The 24,134-nt window shown below is 40.2% G+C and overlaps 1 protein-coding gene across 4 annotated transcripts in view; it reads left to right on the plus strand.

The window, feature by feature from the left end:
• The first annotated feature begins 1,745 nt into the window (after window positions 1-1,745).
• LOC126198556 (ADP-ribosylation factor GTPase-activating protein 2) overlaps window positions 1,746-24,134 on the plus strand; it is a 65,191-nt gene continuing 42,802 nt past the window's right edge. For 2 of the 4 annotated variants that reach the window (XM_049934979.1, XM_049934981.1), the window contains exons 1-4: window positions 1,746-1,942; window positions 2,156-2,347; window positions 11,117-11,248; window positions 13,174-13,245. In XM_049934979.1, coding sequence (XP_049790936.1) covers window positions 1,868-1,942; window positions 2,156-2,347; window positions 11,117-11,248; window positions 13,174-13,245 — 471 coding nt within the window. In that variant the 5' untranslated portion in view covers window positions 1,746-1,867. The remainder of the gene's footprint in view (window positions 1,943-2,155; window positions 2,348-11,116; window positions 11,249-13,173; window positions 13,246-24,134) is intronic. The other 2 variants (XM_049934982.1, XM_049934983.1) reach the window with 1 other exon arrangement.

Here is a 24,134-nt window from a genome sequence, read left to right on the forward strand (position 1 = left end):
CACAAATTCAGCAATCTGAGCAACATCTGCTACATCTATGATTTCATCTGAAGCCAAAGAGAGAGCGACAGAGAGAGAAAACTAACTTTGGTCTTGACTTTCAGTTGAATTTCCATGTCGTTTGCCATTTCTTTGATGCGTCTGTAAAGTGTTCTCCGTGAAAGAGAAGATATTTCAAAAACAGAAAGAGTCCCTGGACACAAGATTGTTCCGACAATAATAATAATATTTACAAGAAATGATCTACATCTATATGAACTTATTTCTGTCTCTCTCCTCCGTTTTAATTCGAGAAGTTAGGCCTTCTTTTCCTCTCTGTCCAAAAAGATCACGAATTTCTCGTGAAGGAGTTGAAAATGTCTCTTCACGTTGTACTTCTTCCATGCCGAAAGAATAGCATTACAAAAGAGATTTTAAGTAAAAAAGTAACCTTCTTCCCACTGAGGTTCGGAATGTAGGGATTCGACCTGTTTTCGTTTTGTGGATTTTTATTGCTCTTCAACCATTTTCCTATCGCTAAATTTGTCCTGCCATGAACGCAAAAGAGGCTTTTGACATCCACAACACTAACGACACAAAGTAAACATGATCGTCTTGCAGCGCGCTAGGTAACAATGGAGCGACGTTAGCAGAGAGATGGAGTGGGAACTGCTTGTCGATAGCGCTCACGGGCCAGCAATGCGAGCGCACACGAGCGCCCGCGCCCGCATTTGCTCTCCCCTGGTGTGACATGTGTGTTCTGTGGTGCTATATTTCACGAGTAATTAAAATTCTGTAGTGCGTCTAGCATTCGGCTGAAATCGAAAAAGCGGTCACGTGACATCCCTCTGTTCACCTGAAATCGGTCACGTGACGTTCCTCGCCTTCTGTGTGGCGCGATACTTGTGTTGACCGACAAATTTACGAAAACTGTATTGAGGATTCGATCGCAGTTGAATATTTATGACATGCGAGACAATAAATATGATTGCTGATCCTTTCATTCGCAGTAATGTAAGCTGTGCTGTTAGGTTCCTATCCAAACAGACCCTCGAAAATCCTGACATATTCCGAATAAAAAGCGAAGTACTGGTGATAAGCGAGACAGCAAATGAGATTGCCACTCGCTTCATTCGCAGAAATGCAAGCTGTGCCCTTACGTTGCTGTCTAATCACACCTTCGCAAATCCCAACGTACTCGGTAAAAAAAAAGGTCAAATACGTGTGACGAGAAAGAATGTAAATGCCACTGCTGGTTATTTCACTGGCACCAGTTTCAAATTTTCGATTTTTGATCGACACGAAATGGAATAAACTCGTTACCGAGAGAGCACGCTCAACATCGAATATCGCAGAACACACTCCTATTACACGAAGCTGCTACCTTCTGCTCTACAACCACAGGACCACACCAACTGTACATATTCTTAAATTATAACACTTTTTATGTTAAAATCTCCTTAGGACCTTTATAGCTCTATATCATTGTATAACAAATCGTACCTAGAGTGACGTGTTTGTGACAAATTTTCATTGCGCCGTTTAAAACTGGATGCTTTCACAAATCGCAAGTTATAATACGGAAACAACCCAAATACAACGAATCCAAGGTGGCATCTCAAAAGTAGTGAGATGGGACGTCACGTGATCGCTTTCCGATTTCAGCCGTCAGCACAATGCCAGACGAACTTCCGAAATTTAGACACTCGTATGTTTCTGTTGGAGTGCATGCCATCTATACGGTACGCGCGTGAACTAAGTGACAAGTGCATTGTGGGTATGCTGACGTCTGACATTAAATGTATCTGTTACGTACGTACAGCTCACTTCACTTTTTACACTGTGTAAAGGAACTGGAATTTTCTAAAATTAGGTAACAGACGGTACAATGTCAGATCAGTGCCCAAGTAAAAATGACATCCAGCTGGTTTTTAAAAGATTACGCTCAATACCAACAAACAAGGTGCAGTATGTGAAGTAACAAAAAGTGCTCTGTATTTTTTATTCGCATCTGTTTCTGTTCAAGAGTTTGCTTTAAATTTAATTCAATTATTCCTTATTGTAGAAGTCTTACTTAGGCTCCTCCCGATTGTTGGTGCTATATGTTAAGTCACCAAGTTAGACCTAAATCATTATTTACCAAAGTTAACATTGTTGATTTTGTTTTCTTGCACAGTCTTGCTTCGATTGTGATGCGAAGAATCCAACGTGGGCAAGTGTTACATACGGCGTCTTCATATGCATTGATTGTTCAGCAGTTCATAGAAGCCTTGGCGTTCATTTGACATTTGTTCGATCGACACAGTTGGATACGAATTGGACATGGCTTCAGTTACGACAGATGCAGTTAGGAGGAAATGCAAATGCTGTATGTATTCAAGACCCTAAAGCTCAAAGCTGATAGTATCTCTTAATTTGTTAGACATCTCAATCACAAAATGTATCTTGCGTCCCTCTTCTTTGTAGTGAGAGCCACTAATATACCTTTCAAATGTGATTAACGAAAATTTTGAGACGCTTGCTGGTGTGTCAGACCCTGTGTGAAAGTTGTTGGGCTATGTAGGCATGAAACAAATTAGGCACTGATTTCTAACTTTCCAATGCTTATTGCTACTTCAGTTATGGCCTTTATATATACTACTTCGAAAGTTTCTAAGTACCAAAGAACTTAGTACATCCAGAAAATACATTATTTTAAGCTCGTATACTGTTGTAAGGCATTATTTTGTGTGCATGTAGAATGTAATTTGCTTTCATTTGGAGGAGTGTAGAATAAAATGTATTAAGAAACAAGCATATATGCCTGTGTTATTAAATTATTAGGCACTGTTACTACATACATCCCCTAAAGAGTGTACAGCAATGACATTTCTTCATCTACATCCATACTCTGCAACCATTGTGAAGCACATGGTAGAGGATACACCCCATGTACCACATATTATGTTCTCATGTGGAGTGTAAGAAGAGTGATTGATCAAGTACCTCTGTGCATACTCTAGTGAGTCTAATCTTACCATCGCGATCACTATGAGAGACGTGTAGGGGTTTATAGTCATGTTAAACTATTGTTATATTAGCCAAAAATTTATTTTTCACTAATGGGCCCTAGTGTAGATTGCTGTAGAAGTACAGCTGGAAGTCTGACTTCTGAATGATGAATTTCCTTCTCTGTCCACTGGGTTGGCAGTGAACTAAAATGAAGTAGTTGCCTTTGCACTTAAAATTATGTATCACTCTATGATATTTGGAGGTCAGAAGAATGGTAATAATTTCTAAATCTATTGTCAAATATCGTTGCCATACCTAAAACGGTGTGATATATTTACACTTAGTTCGTACAACATTCACTCCTTAGATATATTCGTTACTTGTATTAGAATGAGTTTGCCATAGATTAAAAATTTACATGGTATAGCAGTTTTCAGGAAAGATGTATCAAACTGATCATTGTCCGGAGTGGAGTTCTGTGTTGGTAAAAGACTCAGTATAATTTAAAATATACCTGCTTCTCTAAAGATCAGTTACACTTCCTCACTTCAGTTAATAATTCAATATACATGTGTGAAAGATATACTACTATGCAGCACTTGTGTGAATGTTATTGACAGATATTAAAATTAAGAATGAACAAGAGCAAGGGGAAACACATTAGAACAAATCTCCAGTCTTTAATCCAAGGTGTTACTCATCAACGGTCCCAGCTTCTGTTTAATTTTATCTTCTATTGTTTAATGGGAAAGCAAGACAAAAAAATGCAAAATATGCTTAAGCAAGAGTTAAATTTTTCAGCTGTACTGCCTGCTTCATAAATCTCTTCACAGCGTTAATCCTGTAATTTTTCTGTAAAATCCATGATTGAGCTGTTGTTATGATCTGAACATAATTGGTCAGCATATTTCATTGTTAATATGTGACCATCACTGTCTATTGCTTTTGCATCTAAATCACAAAGTTGATCGGCGTAAAAGAAACTGACCTTCACTGTTACAAACCCTACAACGCTGGATATCAGTTACTCTAGTTACCCTCAGTTAGCATTGTCTACCTGAGAATCAACAACAAACTCTCCACAAACAATAATCCTCCAGTTAAGTGTCTCTATAATCGTGTCACTTTATGGAGGTCCCTGACATTGCAGTGGGCTGGGCACAGCAGTTCTTCATGTGCACTGCAACCAGTCACGTTACACGATTTTATAAATATCTGTAAGGCAACACCTCAGTGTTGCCAGAGCTCCATAGATGGCTATTGTTCTCACTTGCAACCATTTGCAATGTTGCCAGTTGTCAGGGATCAAATTATGCCGCTACGGTTGCTACGGTTATGGTGCTTGAGGTATTTTCTACCATCATTGCTGTTAGCTTGTATGTTTCTTGATTCAGTGTTGTGGTACAGCAGTAAGAGAACTGTTCAGCACATTAATTGTATTGGTCTTGTTGCTATTCTGGTCTTCAGTCGGAAGACTGTGGCTCTCCTTGCTAGTCTATTCTGTACAAGCCTCTTCATCTCTGCTTGTCTAAGACAACCTACATCTGTATGTGACCTACTTAACTATGTTCAAGCCTCGGCCTCACTCTGAAATTTTTACTGCCCACATTACCATTCATTACCAAATTGACAATTTCTTGATTGCTTCAGTATGTGTCGTATGAAGAAATCCCATCTTTTAGTCAAGTAGTGCCATAAATTTCTTTTCTCTCAATTTGATTCAGGCACCTCTTCATTAATTATTTGATCTACCTGTCTAACTTTGGACGTTCATTGCTAGTCCCACATTTCAAAAGCTTCTATTCTCTTATTACCCAAACTTCTTGTCAGTCATGTTTCACTTCCGTATAAGGCTACACTCCTGACAAATACGTTCAGAAAAGACTTCAGTGAGTCCATTAAGTCCACAAAGAAGGGGTGCCGTTACACGCAATTGTCAGTAACATTGCTGGCCAAATACCTGGCAGAACTACTAAGCCATTATGTGGGTAAATGCCCTCATCACGTTCGGAATTCTATGGATTTCGTAAAACGTCTCAAGGACTTCAAGCTGAAAGACTCAGATATCCTGGTGAGTTTTGACATTGTCTCGTTGTTCACCAGGGTACGTCTTCGAGAGTCAGTTGAGCTCATTGCACAGGAATTTGATGAGAAGACGACCAACCTTTTCAGGCACATTCTGACCTCCACGTATTTTCTGTTTAATTGAGAATACTATGAGCAAACAGAAGGAGTCGCAATGGGGAGCCCACTTTCATCTGTGGTCGCGAATTTCTATATGGAGTATTTCAAGGAGGAAGCCTTGGCATCATTCAAATGGAAACCTGCCTGTTTTCTACATTATGTTGATGACACGTTCGTGATATGGCCCCATGGAAGGGACAAGCTCCTAGACTTCCTTACACGCCTGAACTCCATACATCCGAACATCAAATTCACTATGGAGACCGAAGCAGAAGGAAGTTTACCATTCCTGGACTTCATGGTCAAAAGAAGACCGGATGGCATGCTGGGCCATGGGGTATACAGGAAGAAAACGCACGCTGACCTGTATTGGCATGCAAATAGCTGCCACCACACTTTGCAGAGGAATGGGGTACTAAAAACACTGGTGCACAGGGCACACACCATCTCGGACACAGAGTGTCTGCCCCATGTGCTGGAACACCTCAAAACTATTTCGGAAAAATGGGTACTCGGAATGGCAGATCAGACACGCTCTCCGCCCCACCTCTACAGTACAGCGTGTGGAGATGGACGAAGTCACGGAGGAAGAGATAGCCACCACCTATATATCGTATACTGGCGCACTATTGGGGAAAATAGGACGAATATTGAGGAAACACCGAGTAGGAACTGTCTTTTGCCCACCCAATAAAACACGAGCATTATTGGGAAGTGTCAAAGACGATCTCGGTTTGCGGAAGGCTGGCATATACCAGATTCCCTGTGAGTGTGGAAAGACTTACATTCGACAGACAGTGCGCACCATCAAAGATTGTTGCCGAGAACATCAGAGGCACACTCGACTTATGTACCCCAACAAGTTGGCAGTTGCAGAGCACTGTTTGTCTGAAAATCATGAAATGGGCTACCAACATACCAGGGTCTTGGCACAGACATCTAAATCCTGGGACAGCATCGTTAGAGAGGCTATCGAAATTCGTACCAGGGACGGACTCGTTAACAGAGATTGCGGCTATAACCTCAGCAAGGCATGGGAACCAGCACTGAGTCTAATTAAAAAGAAGCTCAGCAGAGAAAATGAACGGGCGGACGAGGCAGTTACACTGATGCCACCACAGGTGCCGACGCCAGACTCCCAGCGACCGCCGACACGCGGGTGCAGACTGCAGAGAGAATGCCTCTTGGGGGAAGGGATTTAGGACAGCCACCTGCCCTCAGGAGCTCAGTTCGTCAGCGCACCTGATGATGGCGACATGTCTGATCGCCGAATTATTGTGCCCATTGGACTTTATGGACCGGCAGTACACCTGTGGACTGTTCGAGCTAGAAATACGCCGGGAGAAGTTTAAGAATCACCTCTAAGTATTCCTGAGTATGAATTACATATATGTTTTAACAGCATTTGTAAACAGATTCATTATAATAATCTTTCTCATCACCTTGGCCAGTTCATTGTAAGATTTTTTTTCCTTGATTGAAAATGATGTTTTGAGATTTTTGTTTGTATTTCCTTGATAAATGAAAGTTCATATTTCCCTTGTTCCATAATTATGTGTAGAAATACACTGCTTAAAAGAATTCGAGGAATGCAACTTTGGATACCTGCCATACTCTACTGAGCATCAATTGATTACTTGGTATGTTACCAAATTAAACCTTTATCTTTCTCGAATTAAGTCCACAACAAAACATCATTACATCCTTGATTGTTTGCATAAAAAGAACTGACATGTCTGACAGGTGTCAAAAACAGAGTGGAAGCAGCCATTCATCCCATCATCCTGGGAGCTTTTCATTGGACTTTATGAGCTCCAGTAATGCATATGCTCTTGGTGAGCGTTTATCACTGTCCTGACACTTATGGGGCTTGCTCCTTATAAGTCTGCAGAGGTCACCCTGTGGTATCCGTTCCCATTCTTCACAGAGAGCCCATGAGAGTTCTTGCAGAGTCTGTGGTTGAACAGGGCAACCACAAACACGTATGTCAATCCAGCAGGATCTGTTTGATGTACTGTCTAGTGGTAAGGCGACCATGGACAATGACTGGGTGTTTATGGCTGTCAACACTGCAGCCTCCTCACATCATCACAGAACTTTGGAAATCTGTCAATTACCTACAACATTCGGCAGGCACTGCCCTCCGTGGGTCTCTGCAACATAAAAAGTGAGGCAGGTCTGCAGCAATGTGAAAGTCATGCTGGTCGTCATTTTTTTACTCCAGCGGCGTGATCCATCACAAGTATGCCCAGAAGGAATTAATGTTGGTAAGGCCCCCACACACGCTACTGCATGCTTGACAGTCACGCTTGTGCAAGCGTGCTTGCGAGCACAGACGACGATGCACTTGCTGTTGCAGACTTTTTGCTTGTTTTACGGAAAAAACGAAAGAGGGAACACAATATGTGGAGTAAAGAGTGGCTTAAGAAACGAAAATCGTATTCTCATACAAATTTACGAGTGAATTGAAGATATATCCTCATGATTGGCATAATTACCTCAGGATGAATGAGGAAACGTATTTGAATCTTTTTCCCTCGTGGCGTCTTATGGCTTAAAAACAGAGGATTATAATATGTTATCATTGCAAAGGTCTACTGCAGGAAACATTCCAATTGATGCTAAACATGTGAGAGAGGAGTTTATGAACTACTTTGTGAATGAAGTACAAATTCGTTGGCAACATAATTTTGTGGATTATCAGTAAAGAAAAATGTAAAAGAAAATAATGTATATTGCAGTATAGTATAAATAAATAAAAGCATAGGCATATATATTAATTGTAACAGTGCTACTGTAATTAAATACCACTACCAACCTATCTCACTTACCTGTTTTCCTTCTGAATTACTCGAAGAGCATCTTGGTGTCTCATGTTCATTTAAAAAGTTGAAAAGATCAAAGTACCACAGAACAGGTCTGTCAACTTTGTCTGCTGCAGCCCCTGATTTGTAAGTGCTGTCACATTTCCTTTTTTTTTTCTTGTCTGTAATTTGTTCGTAATGTATTAATTTTCTTAATAACAGTAACTTTAGTTGCTGATGGTTCTATTTCTTTGTACTTTGTGAGAAGCACCTCATATGCCGCATCTCTTTACATATTATCGTGATATTCTTTACTTTTAATATTCCATAAACATGGGTGTCTTTCATAGCACCTAATAAATTCCTCCAACACTTCCCGGTCTGACATCAGAATGTAGAAGGAAATGGCGCAAAATCTAAATAAATGAGCCCTCTCCATGGTCTGTGTCCGAATGACAGATGTGTGCTTGTTCAAGCCTCCCTACTCTGGGCACACATGAGCAAGCGTGGACGCGCTTGGAGGCTTGCACAAGCAAGCATAATTGAAATTTGATCAAGCATCAAGCTGCTTGTGCAAGCCTGATGCTTGCACTAATTTACCCTACACACAGTCAAGCAAGCTTGCACAAGCCCGCTTGTGCAAGCGTGATTGTCAAGCATGCAGTAGCATGTGTGGGGGGCCTTAAGGTGTACTACCGAAAGGTTCTTCATTGCCTTCGTCAAGCAGTGAGATGCAGATGGTTGGATTAGGAGGCAGCTGGCAGACAGCACTTTTTCCACGATAACACTCCCGCTCATCATTCTCAATTAATTCAGAGTTTTTTGGCCAGCCCTACTGATCCGTTGAACTGGGACTGAGTGACTTCGGGCTTTTCCCGGAACTGAAAAGGACTCTGAAAGGGCAAGATTTCAGAACACGGTGCAAAATTTGACGCCATACCAAAAGAGGCTTTCCAGCGATGCTTCCCGCAGTGGGAGCAGTGTTGGCAAAGGTGTGTAGAAGCTGAAGGGCACTGTTTTGAAGGTGACTAGTGTCAAACAGTCCACCCCGGTAGCTGAGTGGTCAGCACGGCAGTCTGTCACGCCGAGGGGCCCGGTTTCGATTCCTGGCTGGGTCGGAGATTTTCTCTGCTCAGGGACAGGGTGTTGTGTTGTCCTCATTATCATTTCATCATCATCTGTGGAAGGCAACGGGAAACCACCTCTGGAATCACTTCCCTAGATGCTCATGCGGTGGACCTTTCTGACGAGGCTTCCCCCATAAGGCAGAACACAAAGTGAGTGAGTGTCAAACAGCTGTATCTGAATAAAGATTGATTTTATAAATAAAAGTCAGATACTTTTTGAACAGCCCTTGTATTTATGCATGTTATTCATTAGTCTTATCTTTTGTAATTCGTTAGATCTTTTCTGAGAATGTTGGCAGTAGTAGAACAGACCTGTAGTTTTCTTTGTCTTCTGCATAGTAAGGGCATAACTAGTGCATGCTGTAGGTACCCTTGAAAAGTAAGTGAACTGAAGACTCATTTACTATGTTTGTTTGTGGCGTTTATATTCTGTGTGTACACATCTTCAGGACAGAGACTGAAACCTCATCATTTCCTGCTGGCTTCTTATTTCCTTCATGACTTCAGGCTCTGTTGTAAGAAACACCATTTTGCTGTGTAATTCATTGTGGGTGCTACATATGTTTTAGAAAGATTTTGTTGCAATTTCTCCACATTATCAAAGTAGTAGTAATTCACAACATTTACCAATCCCTGGGAATTTTCTGTTATTCTACCACCATCTTTGACGTGTATGTTAATCAACTTGTGCCTATCTTCTCCAGTTTCATGTTTTATCACATACTACTTTACTTTTAATTTTTTTCTGCATTGTGTATTATTTCATCATCATGTGGTGTCCCTCCCCACCACCACCACCACCACCACCACCACTTACTTTTCTACTGTGAGTTCCACAGTTATCACTGACTGTCAATTAAAATATCAGTAGCAAAGAAAAAAAAATCTAAACTAAAAGAATGTTCTTAATTGTATTATGTTTGTTCCACTTTGAAAGACTTTGTAACATCAGATGTTCGTACATAAACAAAATGTAGTACCGAAGCCTCACCTAACAGAAATCAAAACAGTAAGAGATATTTTCTAAATGCAACAAAGAGATGTCAAATCTTAAGATGCGTAACGAGAAAAAGGTATACAGCAAAAGATATATGTAAAATACATGCAGATGTTAACAGTTTGGTGCAAAGCATAAGTAGTTCGGTATGTAAACAAGTCATACTTAGATTATAACTATCAAAAAATCAGTGAACAAGTAAACTTCCTGTATAATAACCACCAAATATACTAAAAAGTACTATTCCAAAAGTGAAACAGGTAAGAAAAGAACAAGCATGTAATTGAAACTTATGTTTTGACCTGCATTAAAATCACATTTCTCTCTTTGCAGCAAACTTGCTGTTTTGATCAATGTCCTTTGGAACTCACTAATTCAAAAGAGAGAGAGAGAGAGAGAGAGAACTTGTATGCGCATACATGCTCATTTTTAAATTACCTCTAGCTCCAGAGGCGCTTGACATTTTTAATCTGGTTTGTGTGCCTGTCGACTATTGAGTGTCTCAGCTGTGTGCAGATAGGTTACTTTTACTTCTTGCTGTGCTTGTGTTCCACCCAGGACTTTCCAGTATCATATTAATGTGTACAAAGAGATAATTAAGTAATATGCTTATCAAACATAGGGGAGTGAAGAAACATTTTTGTACCTTCAGCACTAGCCGCTATGGAGGCCACTTCCTGTCTACTTACTTCAAACTTCAGATAATAAATTCGTAATTTACATAATCATTGCTTCCGTCTTTTCGAGGCATAATTTGGCAGTCTAGTACATACCAGATCGAGATGTCCACTAGGTCTTAGTAAATGCCAGTATGTTAACCTCCTATCTTCTTCATCCTCTGTTCTGTCTCATTCTTCTTCCTTATTTTTTTTTTACATCCAGTATCATTGAAACTATTGATAGGTCTTTCTAGCCTATCTTTTCTCCCAGTTTTCTCAATTAGTAAATAGACATTCATCCTCTTTCTTAACTGCTTTGTGTATACCGAATCAGGTTCCCATTCAGCTGTGATATTTAAAAAATTGTTTTTTCAGATGACATTTTTTCGCCAACATAATTGTACATCGACAGATGCGCAACAGAAATACAATTCACGTGCTGCCCAACTGTACAGAGAGAAGTTGCACCACTTAGCTATTCAGGCCATGCGACTTCATGGAACAAAGGTAACACAGTTTCAGGCCATCATTAATCATTTCAAATTGTGCTTCGCATATAGTACTGTTACATTAATAATAACTTTTATTAACTGTGCTAAAAATTATTCCAGGTATTACCCAGTACATAACCCTTAATCACCTTCTCTCATTAGCAATATGAGAAACTGTCTCAAAGAGCTTGTAATATATCTCGAATTTTTCTAATGTGTGAAGCTTTTAATAGGTTATTCATTCCAAACTGATGTGGATAAGTACATTATGCAGCTATTCAAGATATACTTCATTCTGTCTAAGGAAAAGTATGTTTCTATTATGCAGCTATTCAAGATATACTTCATTCTGTCTAAGGAAAAGTATGTTTCTGGTCAGCAGTAAGGATAGTTTCCCTGGAGATTTCATTTCTCTCAAGGGGTTTGACAGTCTGAGGATCTTTCATTGTGTCAGTCATGTCTACAGAAATCAGCAGATAGCATTAAAAGATTGATTGCACTTTGCTTCTTCTTAGTTTTCTCCTCATAGTGCTGCTGCTATCTTATTGGGGTTTTTCTTCTAGTGAAAAAAAAAAAAGTATCTGCATAAGATAAAGAAATGCTATAGAGGAATTGAGTCCGCTTTAAAAAGACTCACTCAGACTGTTGTTGTTTTCAATTGATCCTGTAAACTGAAAACTTCTTCATAAGGTAAAGTTAGCAACAGTTCTATTTTCAATTGTTCAAAACGCCTTTTCTTTCATACTGTGCAAAACTAAAATACGATATGGCAGTGCCTGTGGTGTTACGAAGAACAATGCAGCGTTCCTTTGGGCATGCAAGCATGTCTGAAGGAACATGCACTGCAGTGACTTCAGCTATTATGAAATACATGAAATGTGTTCGCTGTTGCAAATACAAACAACCATCAGGGGGACAACAGTGAAAATTTGTGCCAGATCGGGACTCTAACCCTAATTTCCCTCTTTACGTGAGTGGTTGCCTTAACTACTGTGTCTATCCATGCATGACTCATGGCTGGACCCAAACTTCCATAATCAACGTTTGTGCATAACAACCTGTACTCGTATACACATCATGTAATCCTGTACAGGAGAGGACATTGTAATTGAAAGTTGCTGCCTAGTATGAATGCATATGGAGGGTTGGATCTGACTGTGAGTCATGCACAGATTGCCACAATGGTTGAGGTGACCACTTGTGTAAAGCAGGGAAACTGGGTTCAAGTCTCAGTTGGCACAAATTTTCATTTGTCGTCACTCCCTTATATAGTTAATGGGTGTTCATATTCACAACTGCAAATACATTTAATGTAACACTTTAATAATAAGCATACAAGCTCCAGTCCCTGTCTTTATTTCCGTATTTGAAGTATTAAAGTACATGCCTATACAAAATAATTATGTATTCACTCAATAGTATGAAAATAACCGGTTGGTGTGAATGTCTTTTATTCTAAGGCAGTTTTATCTTAATAGTGTTCTAAGTCAGTGTTTCATTTGTGAGGCATTTGAAGTATATTTAAAATATATGGATTGCGCATGGAATGTAATATACTCTTCATATTGTAAATTCTTGAGGAACCAGTAGATATAGAAGTTGCACTTAACTGAGCAACTTAACATTTTCTGAAAATTTCAGGATGAGGAAAAAATGCAACTCACTGCAAATATATACAGACATGGCAGGTATTAACACTTGTTCATGGGAGGTAGCTTCTAGTTCTGGAAAGCAAAATACTAAGTGAACATAAATATTGTGCACTAACCAGAGAAAGTAGGATTGTGATTTCAAATACACTATTAACAATTAGTGCTAATCTTTTCTTAAAATTTGTGTTCATATCAGTGTGAAAGCAATGAACCCAAAAAGGATGTGAAAAAATGATTATGTTAGCTCTCTGATCAACATTTATTGAATCTGTAATTCTCAATGCATTAGGATGATGAAAAATGGCGTCTCTGTGCTCCACAAAAACCTTTGTCTTCAACAGGAAAATCTACTGAAGCTACAGTAAGCAGAACAAATAATTGATTTTATTCACTCACTCACTAATTGAATAGCGTGTGAACCTAAAAGCAGAATTGTTTGTGAATTATAAACAATTAACTCTTTCTTTGTGTATTCAGTAGCTGAAATGAGAAATTTTCTTGTCACCATTTTCTCATTATTCACTCTTCTCCCTATCCTGTTGCTTTTCTAGCTATGACTCAATATAACTGCCCCTCCCCAGCCTCTTTCCCCTTCTTGCATGTTCCCATCAGTCGACTTAAGACTCTTCTGTGAGTGTGTGCATGGCGGGTGCAGGGCCCCAAGCTATTGAGGCACCACCTTCCTTTCTCTTAAGTGCTTTCTCATGATAGCAGCCTTTGACATTGACCTGGCTATCACCTAGGTTCTGGCTTTCTATGCTTTACATTACCTATCGGTTTAATTTTTGCCCCCTCCTGGGTTTGACCTTCATTCTGAAAATTTTTCAGTAGTTTGGACCAACAAGGGAAGGACACCATCACCATACGTAGCATCTACTGCACAAAATGTTACAACTTATCTGAGCACACTAGCTGCATAGACTCAAATACACACTTAAAAGCCAATGTGGTAGTCAAAACGAGCTGGTTGGATTGTTACGTGCCTTTTCAGTAGAGGCCACTGACAACACAGGGATCACATAACTGATGCTTGAGCTGCTAGCTCCCCATACGTCCTGAGGAGTAGATAACGCATTTTCCTATGGCTTCAGAACTCCGGCAACAGCCCTGAAGCTGCTTCGGCTAGATGGTGCCCGTGGATAGAGCCCTCAATGGGAGTGGATTATATCGGGGGATGTTTTGCATATGAAACATATATTATTTAACCAGAAGAATGGTACAGTGGTACAGCTGTTCAGACATGTTAATGACTGGGGACATACCATGACCATTGCACCACGTAACACTTTGAATATGGTCCAAGAAGTTATCTTCCACAGTGACCCTACTCTCTCGACTGATGAGAAGCTATGGGCGAATGTCAAACGGCTATGCGTACATTTTGTCCAGCACATACAGAAAGGTCCCAAGGATAATCAGACACAGGTGCTTTTATTTTAGCCTTTGAAGGAAATGTCCTCCCAGGAAAAGTTAGTCGTTTTTTATGTCAGTTGTATGGAACACCATCCTCCACTTTTACTAGTGTGTCCAGGTAATAAGCAAGAAAAGAAGCTACAATAATGTAACTCTATTGACTGCCAATCATAAACTGAGATGAAAAAAGAATACCTACATCCTATTGACATAATTACCTATTACGTGTATTACGTGAAAGTCATAACCGTCAACCCCCACCCTCTTCCACAGTTTTTTCCATACCAGATCTCCCACCATCTCTTGTGACTCTCACGGCACCATCTTCGGAAACACTTCCACAGCCAGCTAGGGAAGCAGGTTCTTCCTTCTGTGTCTACAGGTGCAGGGTGTACATGCCCCAGAACAACTGGGAAATCCAGGAAAAACCTGAGAATTTTTTCATCTGGGAGGAGGAGGAGAAAAACTAGGGAATTTTTAGAATTTGGGGTATTTTTCATTGTTTTAGTTTTCAGTTAAGTTTTTGTAATTTTGATGCAAAGAATTTTCGTTTAGCCCACTACTGCGGAATTATTCTGCAGCAATAAAACGTAAACGAGAGAAAAACACCAAAACAAAATTTAAGTTGCAAAGAAAACATACCATTTTCAACAATAAAACACAATGCACACACAAGCATCTGCTGACAGCAAAGTTTGTCAAAGGCCTTAGGACAAAGCTGTTCAATATTTCATAACAACAAACTACTTTCAAATGAGCATGACATCTCAACTGTTTACATTAGGTTCGTTTGAGTAGTTGCCAGCAGACTCATCCACATGCACAGAGCTGAAGTTACATATGAGTGACACGTTCTCCAGCTTCTGGTTACTTAAAGCAAGCAGCCAGATACTACCCAGAAAATTTTTTCTGTCACATCCAAGCTGTCAGATTTGCACATGTTCAGAGCAGTCCAAGGTGTAATGCTGTATACATACATAAATGTTAAAATGGAAACTCCAGGTAGGAATATCAGCAGTACAGAAAAAGATAGATTACTACTTACCATAAAGAAAACATGTTAAGTTGCAGATAGACTTAATTAAAAAACACTTACATAAAGCTTTCGGTCACAGCCTTCGTCAGCAAAAGAGAAACGCACATCATTCACATAAGCACACCACATGCACACATAACTGTCAACTTCAGCATCTCAGGCCAGAATGGAATAAATCTTCACTTGAAGATGACGAGGCAGGGAAATTTAGTCAATAGTATTGATTAAAATGTTTTGTTTCAAAAATATTGACAGGTTTAGCAAAATTTTGCAAATGTGCATTCTGTGAAACACAATTTTTTTCGATCACAAGCTATGTTTCAACACTTGTTTGGTACCTCCTGTAAATGTGACGTTATTTCTTAATTTGTGTTGTTTACATATTAAATTTACAGAATGCCACTCTTTGCTAAATTATAGACTTGCAGCACACAGTGTTTTATCATTGTAACTCCAGACAACGCCTTCTATTTACTGCTGGAATAGAATATAAACTGTCAGTTATTATTCTTCTTGGCTCTGCAGATAACCTTGTTAATTTTTTGTATGATTTGCAAAAGTCATGGAAAACTTATTGTCCTCAGTCCTGGGTATACACATAACTGTTTATTATTTTTTTATTTTTGCAAGGAATTTGTATTCATTCTTACTAACGTTTTACAGTGCTGTGTGGCTGTAAACCTGATTGGAAATGCTACATAACAGTATTGCAGAGTACGAATAAAAAAAAAAATCTATGTTAAAGTCACCCCATAGCAAAATATTAGGATGCTGTGAGTTGTATAATCAGTTTTGAAATGAATATTATGCTTAGGACTGCTTTCTTATTTTGCTTTCCTTGTCTGGATAGGATATGAAAAAGCAATTGCCACAAGTACAGTAACTCCATATGTCCCATCAAAACAACATGCCGCAGTGCTGCACGTGGTCACTTGATGCTCCACTACGCATGAAATACCAAACGGCAGTGTGACGAAGGGTGTATGACCAGAGCAAACACCAATCATGAGCTACCTACATCATCGTAGCTGTGCATGCGCAATAACAACTGCTTTGTGGTGCTCTCTGGCAACTGTTCAAATGAACCTACTTCTAACATGTTGCAGGAAAATATTTTGAATGGTGGTTTTGAGAAGTGTTACTTTCAAAGTAAATTTCCTTATACGTGAAATTAATTATGTTACACTTGAGAATGTGCAATGGATTTCTTACATCAAAGAGCGTATGATTCTCATTCCAAACTTAAATGGGTCTGCACACTTTCAATATTTGTTGACAATACTAGTTTGTCAAACCTTCAGTATATTGAAGTAAAGTCACACGATCAATAACATTGACAAAAATTGTCAGTTGACAATGGGATTTTACAAAGTTAAGATGTCGAACATTGAAAAGAAAGCATGTGCTGCAATTATATTAGCTGTAGATTGCAAGCAACAGAAAACAACAAATAAGAGGAAATGGGTATGAGATTGGTTGAAAATAGAAGCAACTGGTCAGTTGTTAATTTACTGACTAAAATCGAAATCACAGATGTGAATAATTTCATATGTTATTTTCTGATGAGTTATACATTGTACGGCAAGTTATTAGTATCAATATGAGATAAAATAGAAAAGTAAAGTACGTTAATGAGAGAGGCAGTTGCATTCGACAAGGGATTAGTAGTAACTTTGAGACATCTGGTGACAGACAGAACATTCTAATGCTCAAAGTTTAGTTCATCGGCAAGCACAATTAATAACATACTATGGAAACTTGTTAAGCTGTTATATCTGCTTAGCAGGGCACCTTTCTTCCCCACACCCACCCACCCACCCACCCACCACTACCCCTTTGTGATAATTGGTGAAATTGACAGGCATTTTGCAGACTGACAAGTCATTGCAGAGATATGATGTATTTTTCGAAACTGCTATGTAACACAACAGCCAGTACTATGTTTTCAAATTAATGAAGTAAACAATGTCATCATAGAGAATCTTCAGTTGACCATTTTAAAGTGGCATGTGCAATGATTACCCTTGCATAGAACTATTGAAATTCTTTTGTGTTAAAATAGTCCTTAAAGTAGAATCCGAGGTATAAAATACATAACTGCGAATGGAAAAAGAAACAGTGTACACTAACACTGCATGGCTGGTCTGTGAAGCTTGGTCAGCATCTGAATGGAGAATAGCATCAAATCGTCAGTATTTGATCTCATATGTTCAGTATGTCTTGACAATACTGAGAATATTTTGAGGTCCATCAATACAGCTCATCGATGTTTCTAGGATTGACAATACGTAATACGTGCCCTCAAGACAGATTGTATATTGACAGTTTGACATTATTATTGATTATGTGAGGGGCCCGTTAACACTTTGAGGACCAGCCACTTAGAAAAATTTTGAGTCCAGAAAAGCAAGTGATTTACTTCATTATTTAAATTTTTACTGGTGCATTTGTGTCTAATATATATTAAAGGATAATAAACACAAAACAAAGACCAAAATTACATGTGAAAACTTAGCTTTTCTTGTAGTTATACTGTATGTGTAAATTTAAACCATTAATTTATCCTGTTTGTGTGGCCATGCTACTTAACAGTGATGTTGCTATTGGCTGACTACAGCATGTGTTCTGTTCTCTGAATCTCCACTTACATTGATTTGGAAGATTACTTGACGTGAGCTATGATTGACAAAAGTGCACTGCAATCTCAATTTCAGTGCTTCAGAAACTTAACATACTATATTTAGTGCAATTTGTATTTAGATTTTAATAATAGGAAAATATGCATTGTACATCTTGCTGTGCATCAAAGATATTTCCAAAAATATCATGTACACCATGTGGTTGACAGGACTTCCTCTCAGAACCCATCTTCCTGGAAACCTCTGTATCAGAGGCTTGATACCAGACAGTAAATGAAGGATTCAGTGCGTCCCGGGGCTGCTGGCTCTTCATCTGTCCCCATTCCCACAACATACGGACCTTCGCAAGAATCTCGGCCAGCAAAAGTTGTGAAAAACAGGGATCGGCAACCCCGGAGGTGTGCCACTTCCCTCCATGCAGTAGGATTCTGAATGAACATTCATTGATGTGGTTCCACTCCCATCAGTGACAGGCATGATTCTGGTATGTGACTGAGCCCTGGCCCTTTCACACGTAACTTGGACACCTATAACATGTTCATTCATTAGAACTATAGCAGATATTATTGTCACCTGCCGGAATTATACCACCTTACTTCCCACTCTTCTGAAATTTGCGTTGCTCTACAACAAACGCGCTTTACGTGGACCATTCCCCATTGCTCCAGTGTTATTAAGCATTTTTCTGAATCGTGCTGGCCCTGGGTATCGGGATGGTTCTGTGTGTTAGTTTGCACAGGTGTCATCAGTGAGTGGATACCTCTTCATACCACATTGGAAGCAATAAAGGTGCGAGTTCAAACAACCCCAGTGTTCACCATTTTTACATCTATTTACTTCCAGGAAGGCCACTTTCTTATGTAGAGTTGACCAATTTAATCCCACAAATATTGCCCCTCCCCTCCTTTTTCTTCAGCTTGAGGACTTCAACGTGGACCACGCTTGGGGAGTACCACTTCATCTGGTAGGGTCATTTTGTTTGAACAGGTTTTTACTTACTATAATCTGTCTCTCCTCGATGATGGGACTCGTACCCACTTCAGAGATGCCAGTGGCATCTTCTCATCTGTTAACATTAATAATCTCATCCCCCAATCTTGTGGCTTTACTACTTTCGTCACTATATGGCTATTTTTGTGACAGTGACCACTTTCCACTGATCCTGGCAGTTCTTTGCCCCTGCGTTATGGACCAGTTACCTCACTGAATGCTTTGAAGAGCCAAGTGGCAGTTGTATGCCTCTGCTGTTACCGTGGTAATCTCTCTGTCAGATTACATTAAAAAGGTCGTGCAAAACTTTTCCATCATGATCACCCTTGTGTTGGAACTGTTATTCCCCTTTCTACAGGCCCTTTCTATCGCCGTCTGGTGCCCTGGTGGACAGAGGACATTGTTGTAGCAGTTCAGGATTGCCAAAGAGCCCTGCAACATTTTAAGTGACATCCTTCACAGTCAAGGTCTTCTCACTTTTGAGTGACTTCGTGCTGAGGCTCACTATTTCATAAATGCAGTTAGAAGGAATGCAGGAGTGCTACATCTCTTCCCTGGTAATGGATGTCTCTTCATCCCAGGCGGGGACCAAGCTTCAAAGTCTTCTGAGATGCCAAAGATCAACAACTGTAGAGGACCTCTTCTTACATGGTGTTATTTATACAGACATATCACCTTGCTGAATAGCCTGTGACCCACTTTACAATGGCACTGGCATCCTCTTCTTATGCACATAATCGAGAAATTGAAGATATCCCACTATCCTTCACCCCTCACTGTGCTGAATTATATAATGAATTTTTCACTGAGTGGAAACTGCTTCAGGCTTTTTCCCCATCTCACAAAATGGCCTCAGGACCTGATTTCATTCAGTCGGATGATACATCTGAATTTTATGTTCAATGTGTGTAAATTCCTAAGGGACCAAACTGCTGAGGTCATCGGTCCCTAGACTAATGCACTACTTTAACTTATGCTAAGAATTACACACACACACTGATGCCCAAGGGAGGACTCGAACCTCCGGCGGGAATCTGAATGTTACCCAAATGCTCCATCTCCTCCGGGTCTAAAACTGTATTTGGCTTGACGGTCTCTCCTTTGCAACAGTGAAGCAGTATCATCACCATTCCTATTCTTAAGCCAGACAAAAATGCAACATCCGTCAACAGTTACCAGCTGATTAGCCTCATCAACATATTCCGCAAACTGCATGAAAGGATAGTTGCCCATCAATTATGCTGAATCCTTGAATTTTGGGTCCTCTTGTCCCCCTATCAGTGTGGTTACTAGGAGGGACATTTGACAACTAACCATCTGGTTGGATTGGAAACAGCAATCCAATATAGTTTTTCTAAATGTCGTCACCTCGTTGCAATCTCTCTCTCTCTCTCTCTCTCTCTCTCTCTTTTTTTAAATCTACATAAGGCATACAACACTGCCTGGCACCATCAGATTTAACTTGTCATCTATGTTGGGCTTTCAAAGCTCCCTACCATTTTTTATTTGTCAGTTTTTACCCCACCAGTTGTTCCAGGTTAGCATTTGTGCTACACTGAGCCCTCCACAGTCCTTCATTGCCATCAGTGAGCTACTGACATCTGACGGCCCACTGGTCACCCTGCACTGTATCTAGATGACTTTCCCATTTGGTACGGATCTCACTCTGTAGCTCTGGCTGAACGCCAACTCCCAGGAGTCATTTGACAGGCCTCACTTGGTGTCTTTACAATGGTTTCCAGTTTACTGCCGCATTAACTTGGACGATGCATATTCTGTTGACCATACGACCAGGTCCATCATGATCCAGAATTCTACTTGGGTACATGGCACTCGGACGTTCTTTTGCAGTCCTGGTTTTTGGGATTCTTCTTTGACAGAAGGCGGTCTTGGCTGTGCCATATTTGTCAAACAAAGGCTAGCTGCATGTGGAAGCTTTACACTCCCTGCTTTCTCATCTGTACCTCTTGAGGTGCCAATGTCGCTCTTCTTCTCCATATCTACCGGGCTCTGGTCCAGTATTGCTTGTACTGTGGTTGACAGGTTTAAAGCTTGGCAGTACCTTCAGGTTTGGAATTACTAGAACCTGTCCACCATCATGGAGTTCAAGGGGCCACTGACACCTTTTGAACTAGTCCCATAGACAGTCTCCTTGCCAAAGTGGGATTTTCCCTCTTCAATTGCAATGGTGCCAACTCTTGGTCTCATGTGCAATTGCCTATTTCCTGCTCATCCAACATATCCTATTGTATTCTATTTGCATGTGTAGTGCATCAATCCCCTGACAGCTGCCAATGGGTGATATTACCAGTTAGCATGTGCCTTTCACCTTTCTGCTAGAACCCCCACCCCCTCCTCAGAATATATTCCCTTTTTCCCATGTCTCCCCCTCCTCCGCCCCATTGATTGGTGCCCAGGCCATGAATTAGGACCAATCTGTGTCGAGATCCTGAAGCAGGGGCGGTCGAGAATTCAGCTCGTGAGCTATTCCCTGCCGTGAGTGACGTAAGTGCTCAGCATAGCTGCACGGTTCTCCCATCGCCGCAGTGGCACTCCCTCTGAGCATGAGGAGAGGTAAACTGCGAACACACTGCATATGACTTGGTTTTATATTTCATAGATCGCAGACAAAATGTATTTTCAGTATTTAATTAGTTTTGGCACAGTGAAGAAATAATTTTTATCAAGTACAAATTGTTGGCATGCAGACAGATGTGGACAATTTCACAGATGTTTGCACTCAAGTTGCCATGTAATCATGACTTTAGTTTCATAATCAAAAAATGTTTTTCACACGTTCATGTTAATCGAAATACTGTAGCAACTTTGCGATCTAATTATGGAGACATGGAAACTCTACCTGAGGAAAACAATGTAGACCTCATTTACAGTTTTAACATAAAAGTATTTGTCTTCAAAATGGGCCTTACATTGTAGGTCAATCAGTTACATCTGCGCAAACGTAGGGGCACTTTCAACTGAAATGGGAAACAGTCTCGAAAACAGATATAAGATTGGCAGTGTCCTCAAAACCTTTGGAAAACTATCCTTGTAGTTCTTTCAAGGCCGCAATGAATTCTTGAAACCTTGCACATTATTGTAATGTCATTTCACAACAGATTTGCAGCACACTTTGATTATGTGACTATATAATAGGTATTGAGAATTTTCATCCCTCTCCTCTGTCATTCCCATTATTTTTTAAAGCTTGTGATGATAGATCACTAGACTGCCTCTTTTTGTGCAAACATCCATGGGACCTGTGAATGTCCTTCATACCACGAACAAATAGTGAAGGGCAAACAACACTGACACTGTGGTTCTGCCAAACTGCCATCCAGCATGCTAGAAATAAGTAAATTGAGGAAAGTGTTGCCACATCGACTACTAAATAAAATGTCGCACTGTATCAGGTACATCAGAGAAGAACCAAGTAAAGACAAGACAGGCCAAGCATCAGCCCGCATACCTGTTATGCTTGCAGTCTAACACATGGTGGCCAGTTCTGTGCCGAAGGCTGTTGTCTCCATGACATCTTAGTGTCAGTTCCTTTTAGTTCTTCAGGAGTTTCAGGGTGCTACCATCTTTTACACTGATGGCTCTTAAACTATGGATAACACAGGATATGCTTTTACATCTGCTGGTCAGGAACACAATTTGTTGCTAGAAGTATGTAGTGTTTTTACAGCAGAGCTGATAGCCATTAACAGAGCCCTCCATTTTATTAAATGGGCCTTCCTTGACTGCATGTCCGTTCAAAAAGTTCCAGAACTTTGTCCACAAAATTTTTCTACACTTACCTTTTACTCATTGCACATGGTCTTCTCTGAAGTACTCTCCTCCACAATTGATACACTGCTCCCAATGCTGTTTCCACTTCCAGAAGCAGTCTTGGTACGCCTCTCGCTGGATCTTGCAAAGTGTTGTCTGCAAATTTTCTTTTATTTCATCTATTGTTACAAATCTTCATCCTTTCAATGGGGCTTTCAACTTTGGAAATAAAGAAAAGTCCGGATAGTACAGATGATGAACAGCACAGTGATTTAGTCTTGTGTGCAATGGTCACGCACCAACAGGAATGAATGTGCCGGTGCATTATTTTGATGCAAGAGCTATGAATTATCTCGACACATTTCAGGCCATTTCCTTCTCACATTTTCTCGCAGACATAATACCATCGATTAACAGTTTGTCCCTGTAGCATGAATTCATGATGAACTAATCCTTCAAAGTCAAAGAAAACTATCAGCTTGGCTTTGACATTTGACCTGATCTAATGAGCTTTTTTTGGTCTTGGAGAACCTTTCCCGACCCATTCTGAAGATTGAACCTTGGTCTCAACATCATAACCACAGAACCACATCTCATCACCAGTTGTGAGTCTCTTAAGGAACGTCTCATTCTCATTTGCACGATCCAAAAGCTCTTGACAGATTGCAAGGCAAAGGTCTTTCTGGTCTTGACTCGTAAGCCCTGGGATGAACTTGGTGGCAACACAGTGCATTCCAAGATGCTGTGTTAGGATTTCATGACACGAGCCAGCTGAAATGTTACATTCTTCTGCAATCTATCGGACAGTTATTCTTTGATTGGCACACACAATTTTATTGTCATTCCTGATATGAGCATCATTGGTAGATGTCGAAGGGAGTCCTGGAAGATCATCATCTTTAACATGTGTCTGGCCATTTTTAAACCGTGTGAACCATTCATAACACAGAGTACTGCTTAAGCACTCATCATTGTAGGCTTCCTGCAGAATTTCGTGTGTGTCTGTAAAGGTTTTCTTGAGTTTCACACAAAATTTAATACAGATGTGTTGCTCCTCTGGCTCTGCCATATCGAAATTCGCAAACTGTGCACACAACTTTCTAATCAATGCAGCACTGAACAATACCCAACAGACATCCAACAATGAAACTTCCAGCTGTTACACATTAAACACAGACATGTACAGGGATGCCAACTGCATTTTGCGCCAACACACTATTGGCCCGAAATTACGAATGTTCCGGAATACAGACCTCTTATAGTGACTCAGTGAGCAGTCTTTAGACCATTGACCTATGTCACTGTCATCACCCTCTGATCTCTGCTATTCACAACCTTCTCACCGAACTTAGTCATATTGTCTGCTTGGTTGTTTTCCTCTGGGGCCCAAGTCATATGGCT

Source organism: Schistocerca nitens, chromosome 8 (assembly GCF_023898315.1).
Source record: "Schistocerca nitens isolate TAMUIC-IGC-003100 chromosome 8, iqSchNite1.1, whole genome shotgun sequence".
Lineage (NCBI taxonomy): Eukaryota > Metazoa > Arthropoda > Insecta > Orthoptera > Acrididae > Schistocerca > Schistocerca nitens.